The 23,907-nt window shown below is 46.4% G+C and overlaps 2 protein-coding genes across 2 annotated transcripts in view; one reads left to right on the plus strand and one right to left on the minus strand.

Annotated features, from left to right (window-relative positions):
- The window catches only part of BOP1 (BOP1 ribosomal biogenesis factor), a 66,973-nt gene that overhangs the window by 35,865 nt on the left and 7,201 nt on the right, over positions 1 to 23,907 (plus strand).
- SCX (scleraxis bHLH transcription factor) lies at positions 15,545 to 20,727 on the minus strand. The gene is made up of 2 exons (XM_051971317.1): positions 19,637 to 20,727; positions 15,545 to 16,120 (listed from the first exon to the last, which is right to left on the minus strand). The coding sequence occupies exons 1-2, from the start codon at positions 20,189 to 20,191 to the stop codon at positions 16,082 to 16,084; spliced, it is 594 nt and encodes a 197-aa protein (XP_051827277.1). The 5' UTR covers positions 20,192 to 20,727; the 3' UTR covers positions 15,545 to 16,081.

Raw genomic sequence — 23,907 nt, forward strand, 5'->3', positions numbered from 1 at the left:
ACCAATGGGAATGAATGTACATGTGGATAGACTAGGGAATTCTGGTCCTTTTCAATCCAGTCACTGCCCATCCATAAATCAGATACTTCGTCTTTCTTCTACACATTTTCTCTGACTGTCCCTCATCCTCTTCTCCTCTTCTGGTTTCCTTTGCTTCCTTTAAGTCCCAAATCAAACTTCACCTGCTGCAAGAAACTTTTCACCGCTTTTCTTCAATCTGGTGCCTTCCTTCTTATAATTATTTCTAATTTATCCTGTATACAGTTTGTATATAGTTGTTTGCATGTTGTCTCCCCCTTTTAAATTGTGAGCTCTTTGAGAGGGAGTGGTTTTTTGCTTCTTTTTGTATTCCCAGTGCTTAGCACATGGTCTTGCATGTAATAGGAGCTTAATAAATGGGAGACTGACTCCAACGGGAGAGTTAGGCTCAGTAACCCTAAGGCTTAGTGGGGATCCACTAAACTTCTTAGAATAATTAGAATTTTTTGTTCTCATCTTTACTTAAAGAGGCTGAAGTTTTTTCCCAGCAGATAACAATTCTGCTCAGAATGGTATTGGGTCATCTTTGATTCAGCAAGGTCATGTTGCTATGGAAGAACTGTCTTCCTCTCTGGAAGGCAGTAGTGATAAATCGAGAGATTGGGCATTATGTATGCTCACAATTGCCCCAGTCCTGGTGTGTTGGACTCTTGGGGAGAGGGGCTGGGATGCAGGTGCATATGTGTGTTTTCTTTTGAGGGGGATGGTGGTGAAGGACAACTCTGCCTTGTTTGTTGGACCAGCCAGCCACCTGTCATTCTGTGTGCTCTTTGGGCTTGCTTTCTATTTAAAAACTGTTTTCTTTCATCCAGTACTTCCTTCGAGGAAGAAGGAAGTTTCTCAGGGGAGAGAGAATGGGACATATGATTAAAGCCAACTGTGCTTTCTTGAGTAGGGGAGTTGGAGATGGGAAGGTATTGGGGTATTACACTGGTGGTGTTCATAGGTAAAGCACGGAGCCTTCTGATTCAGGATTAGAAAGACTTCTCTCTTCCTCCCTTCCCCAGTCATATTTGAGAGTGGTAGATTTCCTTCTGAGGTTGGACCATGGGTTGCCAGTAGCATAGGTTGGATTCTGGACAGCAAAGAAACTTTGCTTTGGATCAAGCAGTTGGTATATTTGAAAGGTTGATTGCTGCTTGGGGAATGGGATTTGGGGAATAGAGGAAAGAGTCACTTTATCTCGAATTCAGTTCTGCTTCTGAGCTCTTTAAAGTGTCCAAATTCTCTGTCTACCTGTTGTAAGTTCTAGTTCCCAACTCCAGGGAACAGACAAAAAATACTACGCCAGGTCTTCAGGGTCAGGCACTAAGTAAACATTTAATAAATGCTTATTGTCTGCCCACTGGCCCACCATGCATCTGCCTTCTTGCCTGCTGGCCTTAGCTTTTAGGAAGTCTAGAATTGGGTGAGTAGAAGTAAACCAAGCCCCTAAGTGTTTCCAGGGAGGAGAATAGTGGGTGCTCGTGAAATCCACTATTTATGGGGGAGAGACTGAAAGGTCCCAGAGTAGCCAGAAGAGTCAGATCGTTGCCATTGCAGGAGCTGGGTTGTTTTGGAGGAGAGAAGGCATTTTTAGCTAGTAGAACCAGATGCCAAAATATCAAGAATCTTGGATCTGGGAAAGGGAAAGTTTCTTTGTAAAGAGCAAAGTTATATGGAAAGGTATGTGTGTGTGTGGGGGAACAATGTTGCAGGGAAGGGGGGACTAATTGGGACAATAAGTTGGTACTACATTGATCATTTCTTTGTAGGGAAGGAGCTGACTAGAGAAAATAGGGATTCCAGGGGTATGAGGGCTAGCTATTTTTCAGGCCAGGGGTCCTGTGGGTCTGACACATTAGTGTTTGGGGGAGGGTTGAAAGGATGCAGGGATTTGTCCCCTTTCACTAGGGAAAGTTGCATTTCTCATGACTTCAGAAAGGAATGGCTTAGAAGAAAAATAAAGTTTCCTCTGTGCAAATATCCTATTATGTCAAGTGAGAGGCCAGAGAGCACAGAGAGAGGAATGGAGATGTGTGCAGGTGATACAGATATGGAAAAGACCTTTCTCCTTTTTGGAAATTTCCTAGTCAGTCTCTCATGGACTTCCTCTAGAAGATGATGTCTTTCTAGTCTCTCCCCTTCATTGCCTTTAACTCAAAGATAAGAAGCTGTCCTGTTTTTACATGATTGGAACTAGTCATTGGGGGATGGGAGGAATCAGAGAGTCAGGAAGAAGGTGGATAATCCTGAAATCATTTCTTTTGGAAGGTATTTTTGTACTTACCTTTGCATTAGTGTGTGTCTGATGTCCTGGGAAACTGAGCACTTCAGAACAAATTGTGAAACTGACCTTTGAAGGGCTAACTTTGAGAAGTAGAAGGTTTTCCAGCTTTTCTGTCCTGCTTCCTCTCGGGATCTCCTATGAAACTATACAGCATCAGTCTGTCCCTATCTCTCACCCCCATCACAATTTGTTTCTCTTGTGGGTCAGGAGGGATAGTAAAGTAGATTTAGGGTTTTAGAGGACTTCAGAGGTCAAGGTTAGACCTCTCATTTTACAGGTGAGGGGACGTAAAGTGTCTTTCTAAAAAGTATCTGAAGCAAGATGTGGAATCTAGTTTTTCTTGATTCCAAGACCTTTGGATTGAAGACTGTCTCTGACTTTAAGCTGATGTCCATAAGAAGCTCCAGTTAAATGCTTTTAGAATTGTTACCGGGGCAGCTAGGTGGCGCAGTGGATAGAGCACCAGCCCTGAAGTCAGGAGGACCCGAGTTCAAATCTGGTCTTAGACACTGTCTAGCTGTGTGACCCTGGGCAAGTCACTTAACCCCAATTGCCTCAGCAAAAAAAAAAAAAAAAAAAAAAAAATTGTTACCTAAGAATTTTATCACTTATTTTAACTAATTATGTTAGTACTGATTTGAAAAGGCAAGATTTATAAGTAATCCAGCATTGACTAATAATGGAGACTTGGGTCTTAAGCCTCATACTGGGAGGTTCCTCAAGAAGCTCCTTCTATCCTTTTAAGAAATATTTATTTCAAAATCTGGGGTCACTTACAACAGGTGAGTGCCCTAAAGTGTGTGTGTGTTTGGGGGCAGCTTCAGGATTCAGCCAGCTAGTGTATGGGAGGATCTTGTCTCACTCTTGTCCCTCTCCACAGGCAAGCTCAATGTGAATGGCTAGTTTTCCCCTCTTTGGCCTCCCCCACCTCTCCACCTCCTCCCCACCCCCCAGGGGAGAGCGTCGGCTTGCCTTGTGCTGTTTGTCAGAGATAAAAAATCGAGGAGGAGGAATGGAAAGACAGGAGGCACAGGAAGGCAGTTTGGTCGTTTAGAGACAGAGGCACAGAATTAACGTGCAGTGGGGGAGTTGGGAATGAACACTGCCGGCATTGTAATCCGAGAGGGGGCAAGGGAAAAGAGAGAGACCGAGAGAGGGCGGCTGACCCTGTGCTCCCCGGGGACAGGTGGGGAGAGGCGGAACGAGGAGAGAGTGAAGGATTCCAGAGGTGGACTGGCTTCCTCTTTGGGCAGACAGACACAGGGAGGCGGGCAGTGGGCCAGCTCTGTACCTGCACTTCCAATCTGTATCCCTGACAGCTGCAGCCACTTTGGGGAGGGCTGAGGGTGGGAGGGAAGGAGGAAAAGGGGGAGTGCAGGGGGGTTAGGGGGGGAGGAGATGCTTCAAGAGAGATTGGAAAAATCGCAGCCGACATATCAACCATAACTGCCCTCACGCAGCCCTGCTCAGAGAATTGAGTTCAGGAAACAAAGAAGAGTTGTCAGCTCCCTTGATCATTTTGGCAGGACTTCCAGCCTGCCCTCAGCTTCCCGGGGGAGCGGCCGACTTGATCCTTTAGCTCATCATCGTGGAGGTTGACACTAAATTCCTTGAGTCCTGCCTTCTCTTGTTCCTGAGGTGAAACCTGCCTTTGTCATTGTTTACTCCTTGCCAATGTCAAGAAGAGCAAATGCCCCAGCCACTAGGAGAGAAGGCCGAGGGGCAGGGGAGAACTGGTCCCTGGAGAGGAGCAGTGGGGGTTGAGATGAGGAGTGAGGGAGTGGGCTTACAGCAACTAAATCAGAGGGAGCAGCGGCCCTCCAGCTCTTGCCCGATCAGGGTCACATGTGTTTCCTGGCAGCATTGCAGGTGCTGAGCAGCAGCAGAGGGAGGGAGAGAGTGAGGACCTTGTGATGAATCATGTGGCGCAGGCAGCAGCTCATTCCCTAGGCCTGGGGACAGGGAGTTGATAGCTGAGGGCCCCAAGTGGAGTGTTTCCAGTCCAGTCTGGGCTCTCAAAAAAAGAGGACTGGTGAGATGGAAATGGGCTGGGGAGTTAGGGTACCAATCACTAACCCCTAATTCAGATCCCTACCTTTTTCAGTGTATCCTAGGTTGTACAGTGGGGCCCATGTCTATATTGCTGTCTGGAGGGAACTAGCCTTAAAACAGGAGTCCCTCAATCTGAGGATCATTCTGTCCAGAAAATGGGAGAGGATTTCTTCACTGTCAGGGAGTCAAGACTGTAAGAAAGCCAAATAGATTTCTGATTGGGACAGATATCTTGTATGGGCAGGGGACAGGAGCTCTAACTGAAGTAAGAACTGGTTAACTAGAGAGAGCACCTGTCCCCAAGTCCCCAGTTCATTCTTTATTTCACTGACCCAGTCACCTTTGTGAACATTCTTTGAGAATTGTTTGGGTGTAGAGGAGCTGAGAATGAAGGAATGTTCATCTTTAGCTTCCCTTCTCTGTGACCCCATCTCTCCCTACCTTCTTTCCTCCTTCTTTTGAAGGGTCTGGTTTGTGTTCTCGGAGCAGTGGAGGGTGACGGAGTTCTTCTCCCTCCCTCTCTGCTTACCTCCCCCCTTTCCCTCCTGCTGGCTGGCGGGCCAGGATCCCGGCTGCTACTGATGGCGCTCTCTGGGAGCAGCTGGGAACCTTGCCCGGGCTCGAAGCCCTGCCAAACTATGGAAGGAATAACAGGCTCATAGCTGCTGAGTTCTTTGGCTAGGCTGCCATGCCCTGAGGAGCCATGATTGGGGGTGGGAGTGGGGTGGGGGGGGAGTGGGAGAGACTGTTTCTCTCCCAGCAGCCATTATCAACCCTTCCCTACCTCAGGGATCCTTTTTCCTTGGATGGACTTGCTGGGGATGATGCCATTTTCATGTCAGTTTTCTTTCAGTTCTCCCTGGGCCGAGTGAGAAAGAGGCCCTCTGATTTCTTTGGGATTGTAGAGAACTGGCTCTTGTACAGGTGAGAGGTACATCTAGGGGCATTGTCTTAGTTCTAGTGCTGAAAGAAAACTGAGAGATCATCTCGTCCAACCCCTTGATTTTATGAATGAGATTACTGTTAGAGTGACTTGCTTAAAGTCACACAGCTGACAAGTAGCATAATCGGAAGTCAAAGCCAAGGCCTTTAATATTCAATCCAGTGCTCTTTTTGCTTCCATAGTCCCCAGAATGTCCATAAGTCACTCCTTCTTCATTGTAGAAGAAGAGGTTAAGCTCAGATCCTTTTTGTTTCTCTTCAAACTACCTGTAACAAAAGTAGAACTGAGAAGTAGTTTCAATTCCCAGAGATCTTGAGACTTGTTGGACTAGTGTGGATGAATTGCAGTAAGCCCACACTTGCTCCCTTTTCCTGGTTTTTTACTTTTCCCCCCACTAGCTTGTAATATTTTTGAGATGGTTGTCTGTGAATATGAGACCAAAATTTTCCTTGGTCAGCTAAACTGGTCCATATTAGAACTGAATCTCTGACCCAAATAAGTGAGAATTACTATAATGAAAAGAGTATTTGTTAAGCTTTTACCATGTGCCAAGGATTGTGCTAATGTTAGGAGTATAAATACAAATGCATAAATGGTTCCTATTTTCAAGGAGCTTACATTGCTTTTTGTTGTTGTTGTTGTTTGTTAAAACTTTTTATTTACAAAACATATGCATGGGTAATTTTTCAGCATTGACAATTGCAAAACTTTGTGTTCCAAATTTTTCCCTCCTTCCCCCAACCCTCCCCTAGATGGCAGGTAGCCCCATACATGTTAAATATGTTAATATATATGTTAAATCCAATCTTTGTATACATATTTATACAGTTATCTTGCTGTAGATCGGATGTAGGAAAAAAAACTGAGAAGGAAAACAAAATGCAAGCAAACAACAATAGAAAGTGTGAAAATGCCATGTTGTGGTCCACAGTCTGTTCCCACAATTCTCTCTCTGGGTGTAGATGGCTCTCTTCATTACTGAACAATTGGAATTGATTTGAATCCTTTCACGTTGAAGAGAGCCACGTCTATCAGAATTGATCATCATATAGTCTTGTTGCCTTGTATAATTTCCTGGTTCTGCTCATTTCACTTAGCATCAGTTCAAAGCTTATATTCCTTTTGAGGGAAACTGTTCTCATGAGAGAGTAGTGGCCAGCAGAAGGTCTGGAAAATTGATTGGGATGGTGAGTTGGGGTAATAAGGAGTAGAGTGACACAATCCATCCAGGCACAGTGGCACAACTGATGCTTACATGAACCAAAGGAAGATACTGGGAAACAAAGGTCTGCATTCATCTAAGATCTAGGTAAGGTAGGATTGATTTTCAGATCTGGACTCAAATCTTGCATCCAAACAAAACACATGAAATTCTTCTAGAACAGAGGTGTCAAACTCTGGGCATGTGGGTTGCATGCTGGCTGCAAAACTCCATAACGTTGCCAGAACCAAATTAAAATATAATTGAAAAATATTTAACAAAATAAAAATACAACATAGATAGTGCTAATTTGTGGTTTTCTAAGTCAATATGTGTCTGCAGGGATCAGTTTCTATTTGAGTTTAACACTTCTGCTCTACATTATTGTCTTTCAGATACTTGAAGAAAGCAGTTATTGTCCGTGTGTAAGTTTAGGTTAAATTTTCCCCACTTTGTTCCTTGAATATTTTGACTATTCTGATCATTTTTTCTTTAGCTATAATAATCAAGCTTTGTCAGTTCTGTTAAATGTGATTTCTGGAACAAAGTAGAATAATTCAGATGTGTGATCAGGATATGGACAAGTCACTAAGCCTCTGGACTTCAAGTCCCTCAAAATCAAGGTTTACTAACTTCTGAAATCCCTTCAAATTCCAGTGTCTTCTCATCTCTGAACTGGGGAGCCCTTAGGGACTGGATTGGAGTAAAGACTCAGTTTTTGGAGGGGATGACAGTTACCTAGAGGCTAATTGACTTTAGACTTAAAATATTAGAGCTGAAAGAGACCCTGGTCTTCTGATTCCTGGTCCAGTGTTACTTCCACTAACCCCTAGTCTCTGGCACTAAAGACATAACCCCTTCTACCCTACTGAAAAAGCTCTCTTTCTTCATTGTCCTGGAGAGGCAGAGGATGGTATGGAGAAGTAAGAAATCATAGGCAGAGGCTAATCCTGGGTTCTATAGATCTGGACTCCCTTCTGTGTCTTCAGTGACACTTTGGAGATGCTGTTTATCTGCCATCATGAATAGATATTGACTGATAGGATTTTGCTAAGAAGCCACTTGTTTAAAAATCTCAGTTAATTCACAAGTTAATCCACATAGCACTTTAAGATTTGCAAAGCTCATTGCATATGGTACCTTACATCAGGGGTCTTCAAACTACGGCCCACGGGCCAGATGTGGCAACTGAGGACGTTTATCCCCTCACCCAGGACTATGAAGTTTTTTTAAACAAAGGCCCACAAAACAGAGTTTTTGTTTTTACTATAGTCTGGCCCTCCAACAGTCTGAGGGACAGTGAACTGCCCCCCTATTTAAAAAGTTTGAGGACCCCTTCCTTACATGATCATCACAACCCCCTCAGGAAGTAGCTGCTATCAAAAACGTTATTTTATAAATGAGGAAATTACCTTGTGTCTGCCCAAGGTCATATAGTTAGGGAGTGTCAGAAGATGGGTTTGAATTCAAATGCAGTGCTCTTATTTATCTAGCATATCTCCTGCCTGCCAGGGATCCTGGCCTCCCCACTCTAGATTGATTGTATCTGCTCAAACAAACAGGGCAGGGTGCCAGCCTTGGGGAGAAATGGGCTGCTGTGTCTTTGGGCAAGACATTTCCTTGTCGTTTTTTCCTATCGGGAAGCAGGAGGAATGATAGGGAAACTAAAATGACAGGAAATTGCTTCTCCTGCCATGAGAGCTTCCTTCTCTCTAATGTGTAGGATATACCTCACATGCTCAGAAGAGTTGGGCTCTCAGCACCCAAGAGAGATGATTAAAAGTGTATACAGATAAAGATTGATTGCCACCCATAGGTGACCTCAGCAAGTCTCTCATCTGTAAAGTGAGGGGGTTGCACTGGAAGTGGGCTACGAAGTCCTTTTCAGCTTTGGAACTATGATCCTGGGGTCAGAAATGGAACTTGGAAAGGTACAGGGCATATGCAGACAAAGGGCTCTAAGAATAATTTTGACACTGATCCCTAAGCTCTGTTATTTGGGGTTCTTGATTTCTCCTCCAAAATAGAAAGGTTTGTTGGCAAAGGAATTAATTGTATTTGCAAGCAGTTGGTATATGTCCATTCTCAGGACAGTTTTCAAGTTAAAATCTTCTAATCGCCTTTACTGCTCCCCTATTAGTTTCCTTCTGTCTTTCACTTAATTTGCCCAGCCAGAGCACACAGAAAAGACTCCCAGGAAAAGGAGAAAGGGCACTAGAACCAGTTCTCATTTGAAGAATGCTGTTCTAAAGAGGCTGTGCTGGCGTGGCCAGTTCATTCCAGGGTCTGAGAATGAAGCTTCTTATACATAGGGCTCCTCTTTCCTACCTGAGGCACGTGGCTGAGCCCGACTTTGGAGAAGGAAGCTGGGGAGATGTTTGTCCCATTGGCTGTGCCCGTTGCCTTTTACTTCCCTTCTCCCCTCAGCCACTTGGGGGCTCATTCAGGATTAAGGAGAGGAAATCTGGAGATGGCTTTCTGTCCGAATTGAACCTACCATTTAGATTTTTTTTAAAAGCCTGTTATATTTCTATCAATTGGACACGGCCCCCTTTTTATCCCTTAATGGCGTTGGCTTTGAGAATTTCCTCCAAAATTATACTCCTGCCTTCCTGCTTCCACAGGTCTGTTGGGCCTGCTGCTGTGTGGAAGGGCCAGGGAAGAGTTAGGATATGTGTCTGTCTCTACGCCAGTGTGTGTGGGTGCGTGTGGGTGGGTACCTGGGGTGAGTGGGAGTGTCTGCAGGGTGTCTGGGGTTGCATTAGGCATTCCTCTGTGTGGATCCGATCCAGGCCCAGGCTGAGGATGGAGAAAAGTTAGTGGAAGAAGCCCCGGAGCAAGGGACCCTGCTCAATCCTTACTTACTCTGTTCCTCCTGGTCTTGGGGAGGACTAAAATGTTCTTCACTGTTGGTGGGCCTCTGATACCATGAACAAGGCTGGACTTGGGGAGGAAGCCCCTGTTCAGTTCTTGCTGTTGTCACTGACCTAGTTGTGTGACCTTGGTGTGCCCCTCGCCACTACTTGCCGACCTCAGTGAGATAGTGGGTGTAAAGCACTTTGCAGACTTTAAAGTATCTGTAAGTGCGAGTTATATAATGGTGGATTGTCTCATAAAACTGAAGCTGAGAGATGCATTCATTGAGATCTTGGTACTAGGAGTCGAGGACCTGATTTTCCGATTCCTTGTGTTTCTGCTAATATCTTCATCTCCTGAGACACCCTACTCACCTCAGCTTTGGGCTGAGACATGTCTGTCTGGATATGGTACTCATGGGAGCAGCCAACATGCAGCCCAAGTGCTCTTGTCCACTCCTGGTCTATTTCCCCATCACATCTTCTGTCCGGGCTCCCTAAGGGCCTTTCTGCCGACCTAAGGGAAAAGTGAGGTCAGCAGTGACGGGGTTACAAGGGGTGCTCTTAAAGTCCTGTGGTTAGGCCTTCCCGTCAGTGACTCAGCCTTTGCAACGGGTCCAGGAGGTGAGGTGTCTGGACAGTCTTAATCCACCCCCCATCTTAACTCTTCCACCTCCCCCCTCTCCCCCCACTCCCATTCCTTAAGGAATGAACTTGGGTGTGTCTGAGGAATTGGATTCAAGGAGTAATGAATGGGGGTGGGGGCTGGCACTGCAGTTCTCCCCTCAAAGAGTCTGGATTACCCCCAGCCTACTCACAGCCTCTAGAAGTAAGAAGATAGCTGTTGTCTCCCCTCCCCCCAACTCTCATTCTCAGTCCAAAAGTTAGATCTTCTGGGTACTGGCTGAGGTTAGGAGGCATGTAAAATCTCTTTACCTTTCCTATTTTTACCATACCCTCCCCCACGAGCTCAGCCTTTCTTCTTGCAATTGCCTAGTGTAGCTCTTACTACTAAACGATAATCGTCACCTGCAGGATTTTAATGGCGGGCCAGCTGTGCAGAGTTGGGGGATGGGGGTTAGGGGAGGGAAGCCAGCTCTAAATCACCACCGGACTGGTACATTCTTGCAATGGGGCTGAATCTTGGAATAAATAGGGTTTCTTTTTAGGAGACATATAATATATGACAGAGAAGCTCCATCCCGCCCCCTCCTCCCCCCAATTCCCCCCAGTCAGTATGCCCAGTGGCTTCTTGAAAGCAAATTGTTGTTCTGTGGTCTTTACTGTGCTTTATGGAAGTTAAAAGAATTACCTGGCTCCTGCAGCCAACACTGACTTTTCAATCCAGAAATAGGTAGCAGTTTATAGTACTGTAGCCATGGCATGGGGGCCCAGAGTTGGGTTGGGTGATGATAATAGGTTTTAGGCTTTTAGAGCTCATCCTAGTAACTACCAAGTAGAAGGTATTGACCATGCTTTGAAGAATTTCCCAGGGGTTGTTTTACAAAGGGATTTTTCTTTAGGTACGGGTTGTACTCTATGGCTTCTCTGGTGGTCCAACTCTGAAAAAAGTATTGCCCATCTTTGAAGTCAGCTAGATCTGCATTCAGAGTCTTGGAGGTTAGCAGTGAGGAAGGTCAGAAGACCCCATGATCATTGCCATGAGGAAACTGAGGCCCAGGGAGATTAAGGGACTTTCCAAAACTCAGAAAGATAGTAAGTGATAGAACGGAGGATTCCCCAGTTCTCTTACTCCAAGAATAGCCCTATTTCCATTAGGCCATATAGGCAGTGATGGCGAACATAAAAAACAAAAAATCTGGGTTAAAAAAAAAAAATCTTGTTCCTTTGTTTGGTGTTCAAAGTTATAAAAAACTTAGCCCCTCTATGCCTTTGCATTCTCCTTACTAAATCTTTCTCCCCAGTATGTTTCTTCCACCCAGTGACCCTGGCCTTTTGCTTGTTTCACAAGCAAGTTTTTCCATCTCTGGCCGTTCCCTATACCTAGAAGGCTTTCACTTGTCATCTCTGCCTTGTGGATTCCTCCAAATCCCAGCTAAAATTCTACTTTCTGCTCGAAGCCTTTCTCAACTTTTAATCCTAGTGCCTTCCCTCTCCTAATTCCTGGCCATCTCTGAATTAGCTTGCTTGTGCTTACTGGTTTGGGTTTTTTGGTTTCCCCTGAAGATTGTGAATTCCTTGAGGATATGAGCTATTTTTTGCCTCCTTTTGAATCCCCAGTGCTTAGCACAACTCCTGGTGTGTAATGGATGTTTAATAAGTGCTTACTGATGGACTAACTAGGATTAGATAGTGGTTCCTGTGAAAAAGTCTTCGGGTTTTATTGGACTATAGAAATGTTGTTGTTCTACTGAGGGTCTCTTCTTTTTGTCTTTGTGCCCCCAGTGGCTGGCACATAGTATAGCTTATTAAATACAGAATTGAATTGACTGAGTGATAGAAATAGGACTGTGAGTGCCGGCCATGAAATCAGTTCAAATCCTGCCTCAGACACTTCACACTCCCTAGTTGTGTGACCCTGAGTAAGTCACTTAACCCCAATTGCCTCAGCAGAAAAAAATAAGAAAAGAAAAGAAAGAAATAGGATTGTGAATATAAAGTTGAAAGTGACCTTAAAGACCATCCATAATCCTCATTTTTTGCCATTGAGCAACCTGAGGCTAAGGGGGCTGAGCTGATTTGCCCAGCATCATACATATGTATAGTATATGTCTGGGACAAGATATAAACCACTGTAGTGTAGTAGTGCCTCCCTATAAGGAACCTGGCAGCCAAAAAAGCTAATGCACTCATAGGCTACATTTATGAGATGTAATCATTTGAAATTGATATTGATTTGGTATGTTAAATGAGAGTATGGTATGATATATCGATAAAGAGCTGACCTGAAACCAGGTTTTGCTTTGTGACTCTCCTGGGCAGGTTACTTGAATCTCAGCAATACCGACAGCTTGCAAAGATTTGGAATTGCAGAGACATTGCCTTTCTACTTTGGAAGAGGGAGTTTTCTCAACAGGGACTTCCCCATGCCAGTAAAATCACAGGTCTGTCTCTATGCTTTAAGTACATTAAAATTTGCAAAATGCCCTAAACACTTTATCTCAGCCCTTTGAAGTGGATACTATGATTTTTACTCCCATTTTGCAGATTAGGAAACTAAAGCTGAGAGAAGTAACCTAAGTAACTTGGCCAAGTTATCCAGTTTATAACTATTGGGGATTAGATTTGAACCCCAGCATACATAGTTCAGTGTAAAGGAGCACTGAATTTTGAATCAGTAAAGCTGGGTTCAGATACTAGTTCTCATTATGTGTGTGAGCTTGGACCTCAGTTTCCTCATCTGTATAATGAAGATGTTGGATTAGATGACCTCTTTAGGCTCTTCCATTTCTTTTTATGATTCTATGAGGTTCCCGATTCTTAATCGAAGGATGTTGTCGGTTGTGACACGTTGTCTCCCTATAGTGTCCATTTAAGAAGACAGCAGTCCCTCTCTCCTCTGCAGTTACACCTGGAATATTGGTTCATTAATTTCACTTTCCACATTTGGAAATAGTATTAATGTCTCTTGGAAAGAAGGTCATCAGAACGGTGAGAGGAAACTTGGGGTATTTAGCTTGGAGAAAAGAATACTTAGGGGATGACAATTATTGTGGTCGATGGATTAAACTTACTTTGCTTGGCCCCAAAGGGCAGGACTAGGAGAAATGGATGGAAATTGTAGTGAAGCCAATTGCAGCTCAATATAAGTAAAAACTTCCTAACAATTAGGGCTGTTCTAGTTCTAGAGTAAAATGAGCAGTCTCAGAAGGCAGGGAATTCTTCCAAGATGGTTTGGTGGAAAAGTTGCTTCCCCCTACCCTACTGACCATGGCTTAGTGCCTTACTGTGATTTACTAGCTGTGGCATTTTGCCCAAGTCACTTCACTTCTAGGTTAAAGTCCTTTTTGCCCTGTTCTCTGTCCTTATTTAAGCAGATGATCATTTGGCTGAGAGATATCAAAGAATGATTTCCTCATTGTTATGGCTGGAATAAATGACCTAGGGACCCTAGGTCTTCAGGGTTGCCTCTTGTGGCTTTGGCTTCCAACAGTAACTTTATGGCCTTGAGAGATGGGTATTCTGAAAAGAATCGGGAGAGGGGATGTTGGATGATGAATCAAATAGGGGCAAAATCAAAATCACATAGGGGCCATCTCAAATTGCAGCAGAGTTGCTAACGTAGATCAGATCCATGACAGGGCTGGGCCCCACCCTGGGCCACTGCCTGCTGAGACCAAGCAACCCGGAGTATTAGGGGCAGTCCCAAGCTAGGCCCACTGTGGACACTTCCATTTTTGTGAATGCTGTCCTGGGAGTGATAGATTTAGAGAAGTTCCTTATTGTGAGCTGGGGCCTTTCCTCATTCGGTGACTTTTGGTAGAGGGTAAAGGGGGAGACAAAGGAGAGGGAGTATACTGCATGTGTGTAAGCATATCTGGGGTATGTGGATTTGAATCCTCCCTCAGATGTGATCATGGTCAAGAACTTAACTTCACAAAGCCTCAGTTTCCTCATCTGTAAAGTAAGGATAACAACTTTAGCATCCACTTCAGAGTTGTTTTGAGATTAATAAGCACTTTTCAGATCTCAAAGTACCAGCTGTTACTGTTATTATGAGTGTTCCCATCTGACTGTATACCCCAGTTTCCATGTCCCTCTCAAGGCTTGCTTGACTTGTATAATTTCCTCTCCCTCCCCTGACAAGGTATGAAGCCTCTCTGCTTCTGGGCCTAAAGAGTTGGGCTATGGGTAGGAACTTTTTCAGACCTCATTTCTCCAGTTTTTAAAAGTCTGAAAACCTCAACTCCACATTGGGCCAAGCTGCTGCTGCGCAAGAGGAGAGGGAGGCCTGCTGTTTCAGGATTCTGAATGGAAACCCTGCTTGGCAGCTGCCTGGACTCTCTCTGCTCCTCAGAGCCCAGGGCCTCTGGTGTTCAGTGCCCAACAGGAAAACCTCTTCTTAGGCTTATTCTACAAGTGGGTCACCAGGGCTAGGACCTGTACCCTAAGGTATTCTCTACCCCTCTGAGTGTGGGCAGGGGAAGAGGGAATAAGTAGCATTATTTTTCCACCTTTTGATCTTATCTTCTGTATTCCTCACAGGACCAGCTTTGTGGGAAAAGAATATTTCTGTGGACAAGGAAATTTCCTGGTGCCTTTTTGGGTTTTGGAGTAGGGCAGAACATAGGTATACCAAACTAACCTCGTCAAGGGAATTTCTTCAAAACTAGCCAGTACTTCATTCTCACCAAGGCTTGATTTTTTGGCTGTAAAGGTTTTCTCTTTTCCTGGGCTACTAGGCAAAGTACTTAGGTTGGCCACTCCTTTTTTCTTCATCCGAATTTGGCACCTTGTTTTTTTGGGGGAAGTAAAGTTTTTAGCTTTACCAGTCTTCCTGGCATGTCTCTACCACTTTGCCACCCATCCCTGGCTTTGTTCTCTGAGACTTTTGTTCTATTTCATTTTCTCCATTCACTGTCCCTCTTTTCTCACACTGTCCTTTCTTGATCTTATTCTATCTCTACATCTTTTCTTGACTCAAACCCTTGTCTCTTCTTTCGGTATTTCTTTCTGCAGCAAGCTCCTTCCTAATACTTCTTTTTCTCCTTATCTGCACAAATCCCTGGTCTGCTTTCTATTACCCGAGCAGGGCCAAATCTTACCTGGCAGCCTGGGGATTGTGTAATTTTTTTTTTTTTTTGATTGTGTAATTCTTATGGTGGTTGTTGGTGCAGGTATCTGGTCTGGGGCACAGGGATTATTAGTAGAACCCTGAGAATTAATGATCTATCCCTTTAGCAAGGTCTTGCCTCTATAAGTATAATCCCACCAGCAGTAGCTCTAGAGAGAGGCTTTGCTGTCCGGGGGGCTGAGCCCTTCTGTTTCAGCTGCTCCTTCCTGGTCAGTGACTGAAGGATGGCAGATTTGGGAAAGAGATCCCTGTGTTATAATTTCCCTTTAGGGCAAAATTCTGACTGGAAAACAACCAAGGCCCTTGGTTGTGTTAGGAACTAGGGTTAGGAGGGACCTGGAATGGATGGAGGAAGTGGTCTACCTCCAAACTTGGGCTCTATGATTTTAGTTTTTAATTATACAAATAACTTGGACTTTATATTATCGTATCAATGACATGAAACACCAGCATGTATTGATTCAGAAAGAAAATCACATCAGGAAGTTAGAATTCAGAATATTTTAAAGTTCTTCAGTGACCAGAAAGCCTTGAGGGCTGGGGTCTTTTAGGGAGAGAATGCTTAACTCTTGGTTAAGGGAGTGGGGGGGAGGGTGGATGCTAGCGGTCCTCTCCTCCTCACCCCACCAGCTTTTCCTTTTTCCTCTCCCAGGCACAGCTGATTTGGCTGTCGCCCCGTCCTGAGGTAGAGGGCACAGTCTTCCCTAGTCGCTAAGTGTCCGCCACAGGGGTCTCTTCCATTCTGTACAGGGCTCTTAGTAGGTTCTCAAGAACCCAGAGTCTGCTTGATGGTAGGGGGGAGGTTTATCCAATGTGCCGTTGAGGCCCATGTCCCCAGAGGGTCCAGAGATCAAGGGGCAGATGGATAAGGTGTATGACTTTTGTCTTAATTTTCCTTTGGCTCCATTTGATGTCATCTCCTCTTCTTCTGCTTCCCCACCCCCTTCCCGGTATTGACCTTTGTCTCCTAACTCCGGATCGCAGTCTTCCTGTCCCGGTCTTTACTCTGAAAAGGAGAGTGAAAGTACTGTTAGGAGGGTAAGGGAATCAAAGGAGGACATATTGTAGAGAATGGGTGGGATTTGGAGGCTCCAAGGGAGCTCTCCCACCCCCATTTGTACATGGACCGGGCTTCTTGGGTCAGACAAATGGAATGCCCTCCCCTTGGGCTGGCCCTATCATGAGGCTGGCGGGTCATGGTCAGAGGGGGTGCCCTAAAAGCCCACTGCTCTCTCCTTCCCTTTGAGAACCAGATCTGGGTCCCCTCCCCCTACCTAGCTGGATCTGTCTGCTTTGGGGAGTGTAAGGGGGAAGCTTTTCCTGAGTCCCCCTGCCTCCTTCCATGCAGACCGCCTCGTCTCTCGTTACCACAGCTTGGGGAGGGGGGAGACTGGAGTAGGGGGGGGGCCTGCAGAACAGAAATTGTAAAATTAAATTTCCCAGATGTTCAGGCCCCAGGAGCTCGCTCTCGTGCTGTCTGGAGAGGAAATGGGGATTGGGAAAAGCCCGCCTCGTATTTTTTCCCCTCTCACCTTGCCTTTCCGGTACCACCAAGTGCAGGAAGGACCATAAATTACTAGACTCAGGGGCTAGCCCATCTCCCTGATAGTGCAAGGAGGTGAGGTGAGGACCCTGGAGGCTATTCTTTTAGTCTCCAAACTGCTTCCTGAGCCCTTTGTCCCATGGCTCTCCCTTTTTTTCCTTTTCTCTGCTCCTCCCCTCCACAACCCAGGGCTATAACAGTTTGGTAGTAATTTATTTTGGGGTCCCTTAAGTTCCTCAATGACCTATTTGTTTGCAAAGCCCCAAATTAACTTCCATTAGCAGGAATGCTAATAGATGAGGCCACTACCTCATTGTAGTGAATTGGGCCAGAATTCACTTCCCTGGATCACGCGTAATTTCCCCTTCTGTGGACCTGGCCAGTAGTACCTGAGGTAGGATTGTGGAGCATTTCAGATTAGGCCTCCTTTCTGGTTGTAGGGATAGGAGAGGGAACCTGTCCCTAAGTAAGCAGTTGAACCGGAGCTGTCCAAAGGGATTTTACTGCTGGAGAAGAGGGAGGGGAAGAGTTGGTGGGGCACTAAAAATCTTTAACCCCAGAGGAAAAAACTACTCTGCTTGGGATTCCCCCTGTCCCTGGGCTATTTCTGTTCTCAGACTGTGTCACTGAGTGATCTTTTTCCAGAGCAGTCCCTACTTTTCCTCATTTTCCTTCCTCCCTGCCTTTTTATTCTGTGTCAGAGATGCTGACAGCTTCCATGGCCTTTTTGTTGCTTTGTGAAACTGGGGTCTAGCCTTGTTCCTTTTCGGAGGGGGTGGAAGTAGGTGGGGGAGGATCATTCAATCATTTATGCAGACTGACCCAGTGTAAGCTGAAGACCTCCTGTTGCTCCTTAGGCCATTCTGATCTCAACCCTCTGTTCTTTATCTCTGGTTCCCTTGTTAGGCTTCTCCCTATTTCTCCCTCCTCACTCTTACCTAGTGTGAAGCCAGCCACCCTTTTCTGTGAGGCTTCTAAGTGCCCCGGGGCAATGCTCTGGAATCACTTGTTGCACTTAAATTGATAGAGGAAGTTTCCTTGTCTGGGAGTTGCCATACCAGTACAGTCATAGGTTTTGTCCTTATGGATAACATTCTCTTGTAGTTCCCTGTTGCCTGTTCTCATTTCTCCCCCATACCCTCAGAGGTGCTCTGAAGCCGTCTCAGACTTGATCTGTCTCAACTCTTGCCCCATTGCCTTTCTGTGTCCTCTGGTCCCGTCAGGTAAGCACCATTAGTCTTAGTCTCCTGAGCCACTTCTCTCCTTCCTACAGGTCTTCTTCCCCAGCTATATCTAACCTGGATCCTCGTCTCTTCTTTGCTGCCCCTACTCCTTTTGTGCTGACCTGCAGCCTCTGTCTTGGGGGAAGGAGCAAGTCAGTCTGAAGTTCTACTTAACTCCAGGGAGTTAACTATATTGATAGGCCCCTCCCACAGAATCCCATAATTCCTGAGCCCTATAGCATATTAGACCACCTGGTTCTGTTTACCTTGTTGGGAAAGGTGTAGGGGAAAGAACCCAGGAACTTCCCTAAATTTATTTGGGTTGTAGATCTCAGCAGCTGCATCAGTCTTTCCAAATCTGATTCTTTTATCCCCAATATGTTTTAAGCAAAGGGCTTAGTTCTCTCCCCTTCCCTGACCATTTTTTGATATCCTTCCATTCTCTCTGAGGATGGAGCTTTTGATGTAAAAGGGGTTGAGGTAGGGTTATAAGTGGTTTGGGGAATAAAGGACATGCGCCTGGAGTTCTCATGGTAGGAACCATCTCATCTAAGAAATGTGAGAAGTTTAGATTTAGAGAGAACTTGTGGTTGTCCATAATTTCTGCCAGACTTGCAGGTAGAGCAGACTTGGGAGGAGAGAATGCAGCTTTGAGGTTGAAACTTGTTCTCTTCTGGCTCCTCCTTTATTTGCTGGAGTTTCTTCTCTTCTCTCCGTCTTTCCTTCTCTCCCCTCCTTCCTCCTTCCTCCTTCCCTCCCTCCTATGAGACTGAGAAATCTATGGATGCAGAGAGTGCATATTACCATCTGCGCTCACTCTGGGGAATTTAGGTGCCCATAAATTTAATCCATGAGCCTTGTACTTATGGTTAGCAGGAGATGAAGATATTAGGTCCTAACCTGGATGGGGATTTATCTGTCCTAGATGGAGACATAAGAGAGGATGCCTTTCCAATGATAATGCACATTGATATTGAACAGAGAGATGCAGGAGGAGCTGACGGAGTGATTACCGAGAGGCTAAAGCTGGTTTTGTGGGGTCTCTTGAAGATCCTTTGCAAGGTTGGACACGGAGTTGTGGGTTAGGGTTGGAGGTAAATGTGGTGAAGTCGGAGGGGCCTCTATGTAGGAGCACCTTAGCCCAGACCCTACTGGAGGGTGAGTTTCAGAGAACTCTGGAGCCGCCACAGCTGGCTTGGATTTAATGGGCTCCCCCAGGCCTTAGCTTCCGAGGAAGCTGGGTTGCATTAATGGGATGAATTACCCCACCCTCAAGTCCCAAATCCATAGCTGGTCATCCTAGCCTACAGGACTGGTATATGAGGATCGGACGTCTGTTCTATTCCATCTCTGTGGACCTGACTTAGGCAGCGCTTCCTGCGGGAGCCCTTGGGACTCGGGGGGGAGGGAGACGGGGGGAGGGGAGCAGGGGCAGGTCACAGTTGAGCTTGCCTGAAGCAGAGTTGTGGCTCGGGCCCCTCAGCGTCTGGCTAGTGCTCAGACAGAGATAAGGGTCAGCACCTCTCTTGGAGGTCTTTAGGGGCCTCCCTGCTGGGGCACTTCCCAGCCTCACATGGTGGGCACCTTCTGGGTGTGAGTCTACTTCCTCTTGTCTACTCCAACTAGAAATTCTTGTGGTCCCCAGCCCAGCCCCAGGAAAGAGCTGGGAACCATGGTTTCTCCCTCTAGACTTTGAGCATACCAACCCTCATAAACAAACATATGCACATCATTCCAAAGCAAATTTACCACTCACCAACTTTCTCTGGTTGCTGAGGCAGAAGGTGCAGATCTGTTTGGGCTGGGAGTTCTCGCTGTCCCGGGGAGGGGGAGGGGGAGGTGGGGGGCTAGCCCCCCCCGCATGGTGATAGAAGGCTGGTGTGGAGTGGCAGGGCTGCCCGTCTCCACAGGCCTCGCCCACCAGCAGCACGTTGCCCAGGTGGGAGATGTAGCTGGATGCCAGCCTCAGCGTCTCGATCTTGGACAGCTTGCGGTCTGCGGGCTCCGTGGGGATGAGGGTACGCAGGGCGGTGAAGGCGGTGTTGACGCTGTTGGTGCGGTCCCGCTCTCGGGCATTGGCCGTGTGCCTCTGCCGGGGCTCCCGGCTCAGGCGCCCCCCACCGCCGCTGCCCTTCTTGGCTCCCGCGCGGCGCTTGGAGCCCTTGAGGCCAAAGCCGTCGGCGTCGAGATGGTAGGGCTTCTCGTCCGAGCCCGAGCTCTCGCTCCCGTTCTCCTCGTCCTCCGACAGCATGCTGATCTCGGGGTACAGGTATCGGCTGGGGGGTGCTGAGCGCAGCATGGCAAAGGACATGGCGAAGGCTGGGGAAGGGGCGAGGGCCGAGCAGAGCCGGGATCCTGGGGGTCTGCGGCTGGCCACGGGCCCTCAGCTCTGGCCGAAGCTCATGCCTCCCGCCTCTCTCCTCTTGCTCGGTAGGGGACGGAGGTGTCTTCTTCTGTGGGCTCTGACGTAGGAGGGGAGCCCCGCTCCTCTCAGGCTCTGAGGCAGAGGCTTCTGAAGCAGCCGTCCGCCGCCGCCGCTGGTCCTGTCTCCTCAGCACACATGTGCATCTTAAGGCTGAGCGTGGCAGCAGCCAGCAGCTTTATAGCCTCGGCATCCGCCAGCAGCTCAGCGCGGGGCGGTCAGCCTGGCCCCTCCCCCACAGCACACACAGCTCCCTCCCACTGCCTGGAACTGGCTCCGGGGGGCTCTTCAGAGGACCAGGGCTGCCCTCTCTCTCTCTCCTGAGGGAGTGGGTTTGTGGGGGAGAGAGTCGGGGCTTTCCCTTGTGGAAAAGGAGCCACACTTGTGGGCACCTCCCCTTAACTGATCATCTGCTTATTCTCCTTGGACTTTGGGCCACAGGGGCAGCCACAGCCACAGAAGGAGCACCTTCCCTCGAGACTAGGGACAGTTGGGGGAGGGGCAGGAGTGGGGAAAGGAAGACGGCTTGCTCTGGTCACTGATCAGGTTAGTGTTTCTCGGACTCAGTTTTGGGGTACAGAGGTTCTCCCAAGTCCGTGCTGGAATAGGGGGATCTTCCCCAACCACTGTTGGGAGGCAAGTTTGGACCCTCTGGTTTACTGTAGAGACGGTAGGTAAGGTCATGGTGCTGGCTTTTTCGTGGCACCGAAGCAGTGGGGAGTGCCAGGGCAAGACTGGGGCCCCTGAGGACACATGTGGGAGAGGTATTAAGGAATGAAAAGGTACTGGGGCAGCTGGGGGGGGAAGAGACCCTTGAGAGTCTTTTCAGCACCGTGGGGAGGGAAGGAGGGGGTCAAATAACATCAGCGACCTGCCTCTCTCTGCCCCTGTTTCCCCCCTACTGAACACACACACACTCACCCCAGCATGACCAAACTAACCCAGCTGCTGGATGAGGAACGGGCAAAGTATTAACTCCTTCAGGGCCAAAGGCTTCCCTCTTTCTCTAAAGAGTGGAAGGTGGGGACAAATTTTTTTTTTTTTTAAAGCAGCCTAGATAGGGGACAGTATTTTTTATGTATAACACACGTACACATATAGTTCTTCCAACATATGCGCCATCTTTTAAACCAGTAGTAAACACATCCTGTGTCTGTCCATATATGGTAGTTTCTCTCCTCCCCCTTCCCCCCCATCTCACAAATATACTATTTCTAAGACACTGTAACTTGAAAATAATGTCAGCAGAACAGGTAAACTGATGATGTTTCTCACTTACCATTTTGTAGCCTTCAGTCATAGTCATGTGCACACTCTCATAAAAGTGTCAGTTCTTCATGTAAACATCATTTATTTTCTTTCCCAGATAGACTCTGTGATTTGTGTTCATTTAGTGTCAGTTGCGAGCACACGCACACACACACACACACACACACACACACACACACACACACACATATACACATATACACACACTCACTGACTCTCATTTCTGCTGTCACAGACAAATAGATAATCTTTTCCAAATCCAGACACCGTTTCTCACTTAATCACAATCTATCAGTCACAAATACATCTGCTCACTCTCTGGCACAAAATATCTTTTTGTAGAGCTCACACCCACAATGTCTCACTTGCATTCATTCTTCTCTCTCTCTCCCCCGCTCTCTGTCTCTGTCTTTCTGAATCTCTTTCTGTCTCTGTCTCTTCCCTCTCTCTCTTTGTCTGTTTCTCTGTCTCTGTCTCTGAGTCTCTGTCTCTTTCTCTCCTCTCTCTCTTTCTCTCTGTCTTTGTTTCTCTCTTTCTCTCTGTCTCTCTTTTTCTCTCCCCTCTGTCTCTCTCTTTCTCTGTGTCTCTGTCTCTCTCTCCCCTCTGTTTCTCTCTCTTCCTTCCCCTTCCTCTTTCCCTTCCCCTCCCCTCTGTTTCTCTCTTACTTGCTTACTGTAGTCTGCAGACTTAGGTTCAAATGTCATTTTCTACAAGTCATTTAACCATTTGATGACCTTAATAGGTCAATTACTATCTCTGTGCAAATTATTCTTATATTTCTATATCCAGCCCTATATCCAAATCCTGAGTTAGTTGTGAAATCTTGAATCACCAACTGCCTCTTGGACAACTTGAACAACTTATTACTAGAGAGGATATCACCATCTTCCTAGTCAACTAGATTCAGACATGGTGTCGTTCCCAAACATGGCTACTCTGTTATCAGGTTTTTGTCAGTTCTGCCTTCACAAAATCCCTTGTATCTGTATCTTCTTCTACAGCCATAGTTCTAGTTGTGGCTCTTATCACCTCTTGCCTGGGCCATTATAATGGCCTGCTGCTGGGGCTCCTTCTCAAAAGTTTTTGTTTTTTTTCCAGTCAAATCTGTCCTTAGTAATTTCCATTGGGTTTCTTCGAAAGCATCTGTCTGAGCACATCATTTTCAGTGATCTCCATGGGCTTCTCTGTTTGGAAGCCCTCCCCAACCTGGCTCCTTCCTTCTTCTCCACTCTTACACTTTACTCTTCTCCATTTTTCTCTCATCCAGCAGCACTTGTTGCCCCTGTACCTTTGCACTCACTTTCCCCCGTCCCTGATTCCCCTAACTCTTGGTTTTCCTAACTTGTTCAAGACCTTTTACGAGAGACCTTTCCAGGTGAACCTCCAGCCCAAGACTTTTTTTCTTAAGATTACTCCCATTTAACCCACGTAAAATACATATGTATACATCTGTCTCATTCAGATGTGAACTTTTCGATGGTTGGGCCTTGTGGTTTTGTCTTATTTTTTTCCTGCAACATTTAATACAATATTTGGTACATTATAAACCAGCTGATAAATGCTTGTTGATTCACTATTACCTCATAAGGTTGAGAAAAGCATCATGTAACCTCATTTACCTACACATGTAGTAATGCTTACTTTCTTATGTATTCACATTGTATCTCAGTTGCATACACATTTTCTCATACATGTGTGCACAGGTATACTCAAAAAAAGTATATGTATACACAGAGATATGTATACACAAACATACCCACACAGCTCTCAGAGTGGGAAAGGACCCCGGAGGCTAGATGTGATTGTGCTGATTTAGGGAATTCTCGGTGGGGAATATTCTACCTCTGCAGATCAGTTTGTTTGGCAGCTTGAGTCTTAGAGAGTTGTTGGAGGATATTTGAGAGGTTAAATGACTTCCTGCAATCATAGCTACTATGTCCAATTTAGGGCTTGAACCCAAGTTTTCCTGACTTTGAGGGCAGCTCTCTCTATTCATTGTGCTGCACTACATATGGGGATAGCACCCATAAAATAATGTCTGTAGGATTGGGAAGTTCCAGACAGTGACCCACAGATTCGTCCTGGGACAGCAGAGCTCAACCCTGTGTCTCCTCTCCTTTCCCCCTAAACTCCAGAGGGGGATGATCCTGACTCTTTCCTTTTCCTAGGGTTCCAGGCTGAAGTCCTGTCCCATTTTTCTGTCCCTCCTCCCCCAAACATCTTGTAGGATATTTTTTTTCTTCTCCTAACCCACCTGGCCTCCACCCTCCTGACTCGTGCTATGCTATTGAAGGAAGCGCCATGGCATCCGAGGCTGGAGAAGGACGCCTTTAACC

Source organism: Antechinus flavipes, chromosome 1 (genome assembly GCF_016432865.1).
Source record: "Antechinus flavipes isolate AdamAnt ecotype Samford, QLD, Australia chromosome 1, AdamAnt_v2, whole genome shotgun sequence".
In the NCBI taxonomy this organism is placed as follows: Eukaryota; Metazoa; Chordata; class Mammalia; order Dasyuromorphia; family Dasyuridae; genus Antechinus; species Antechinus flavipes.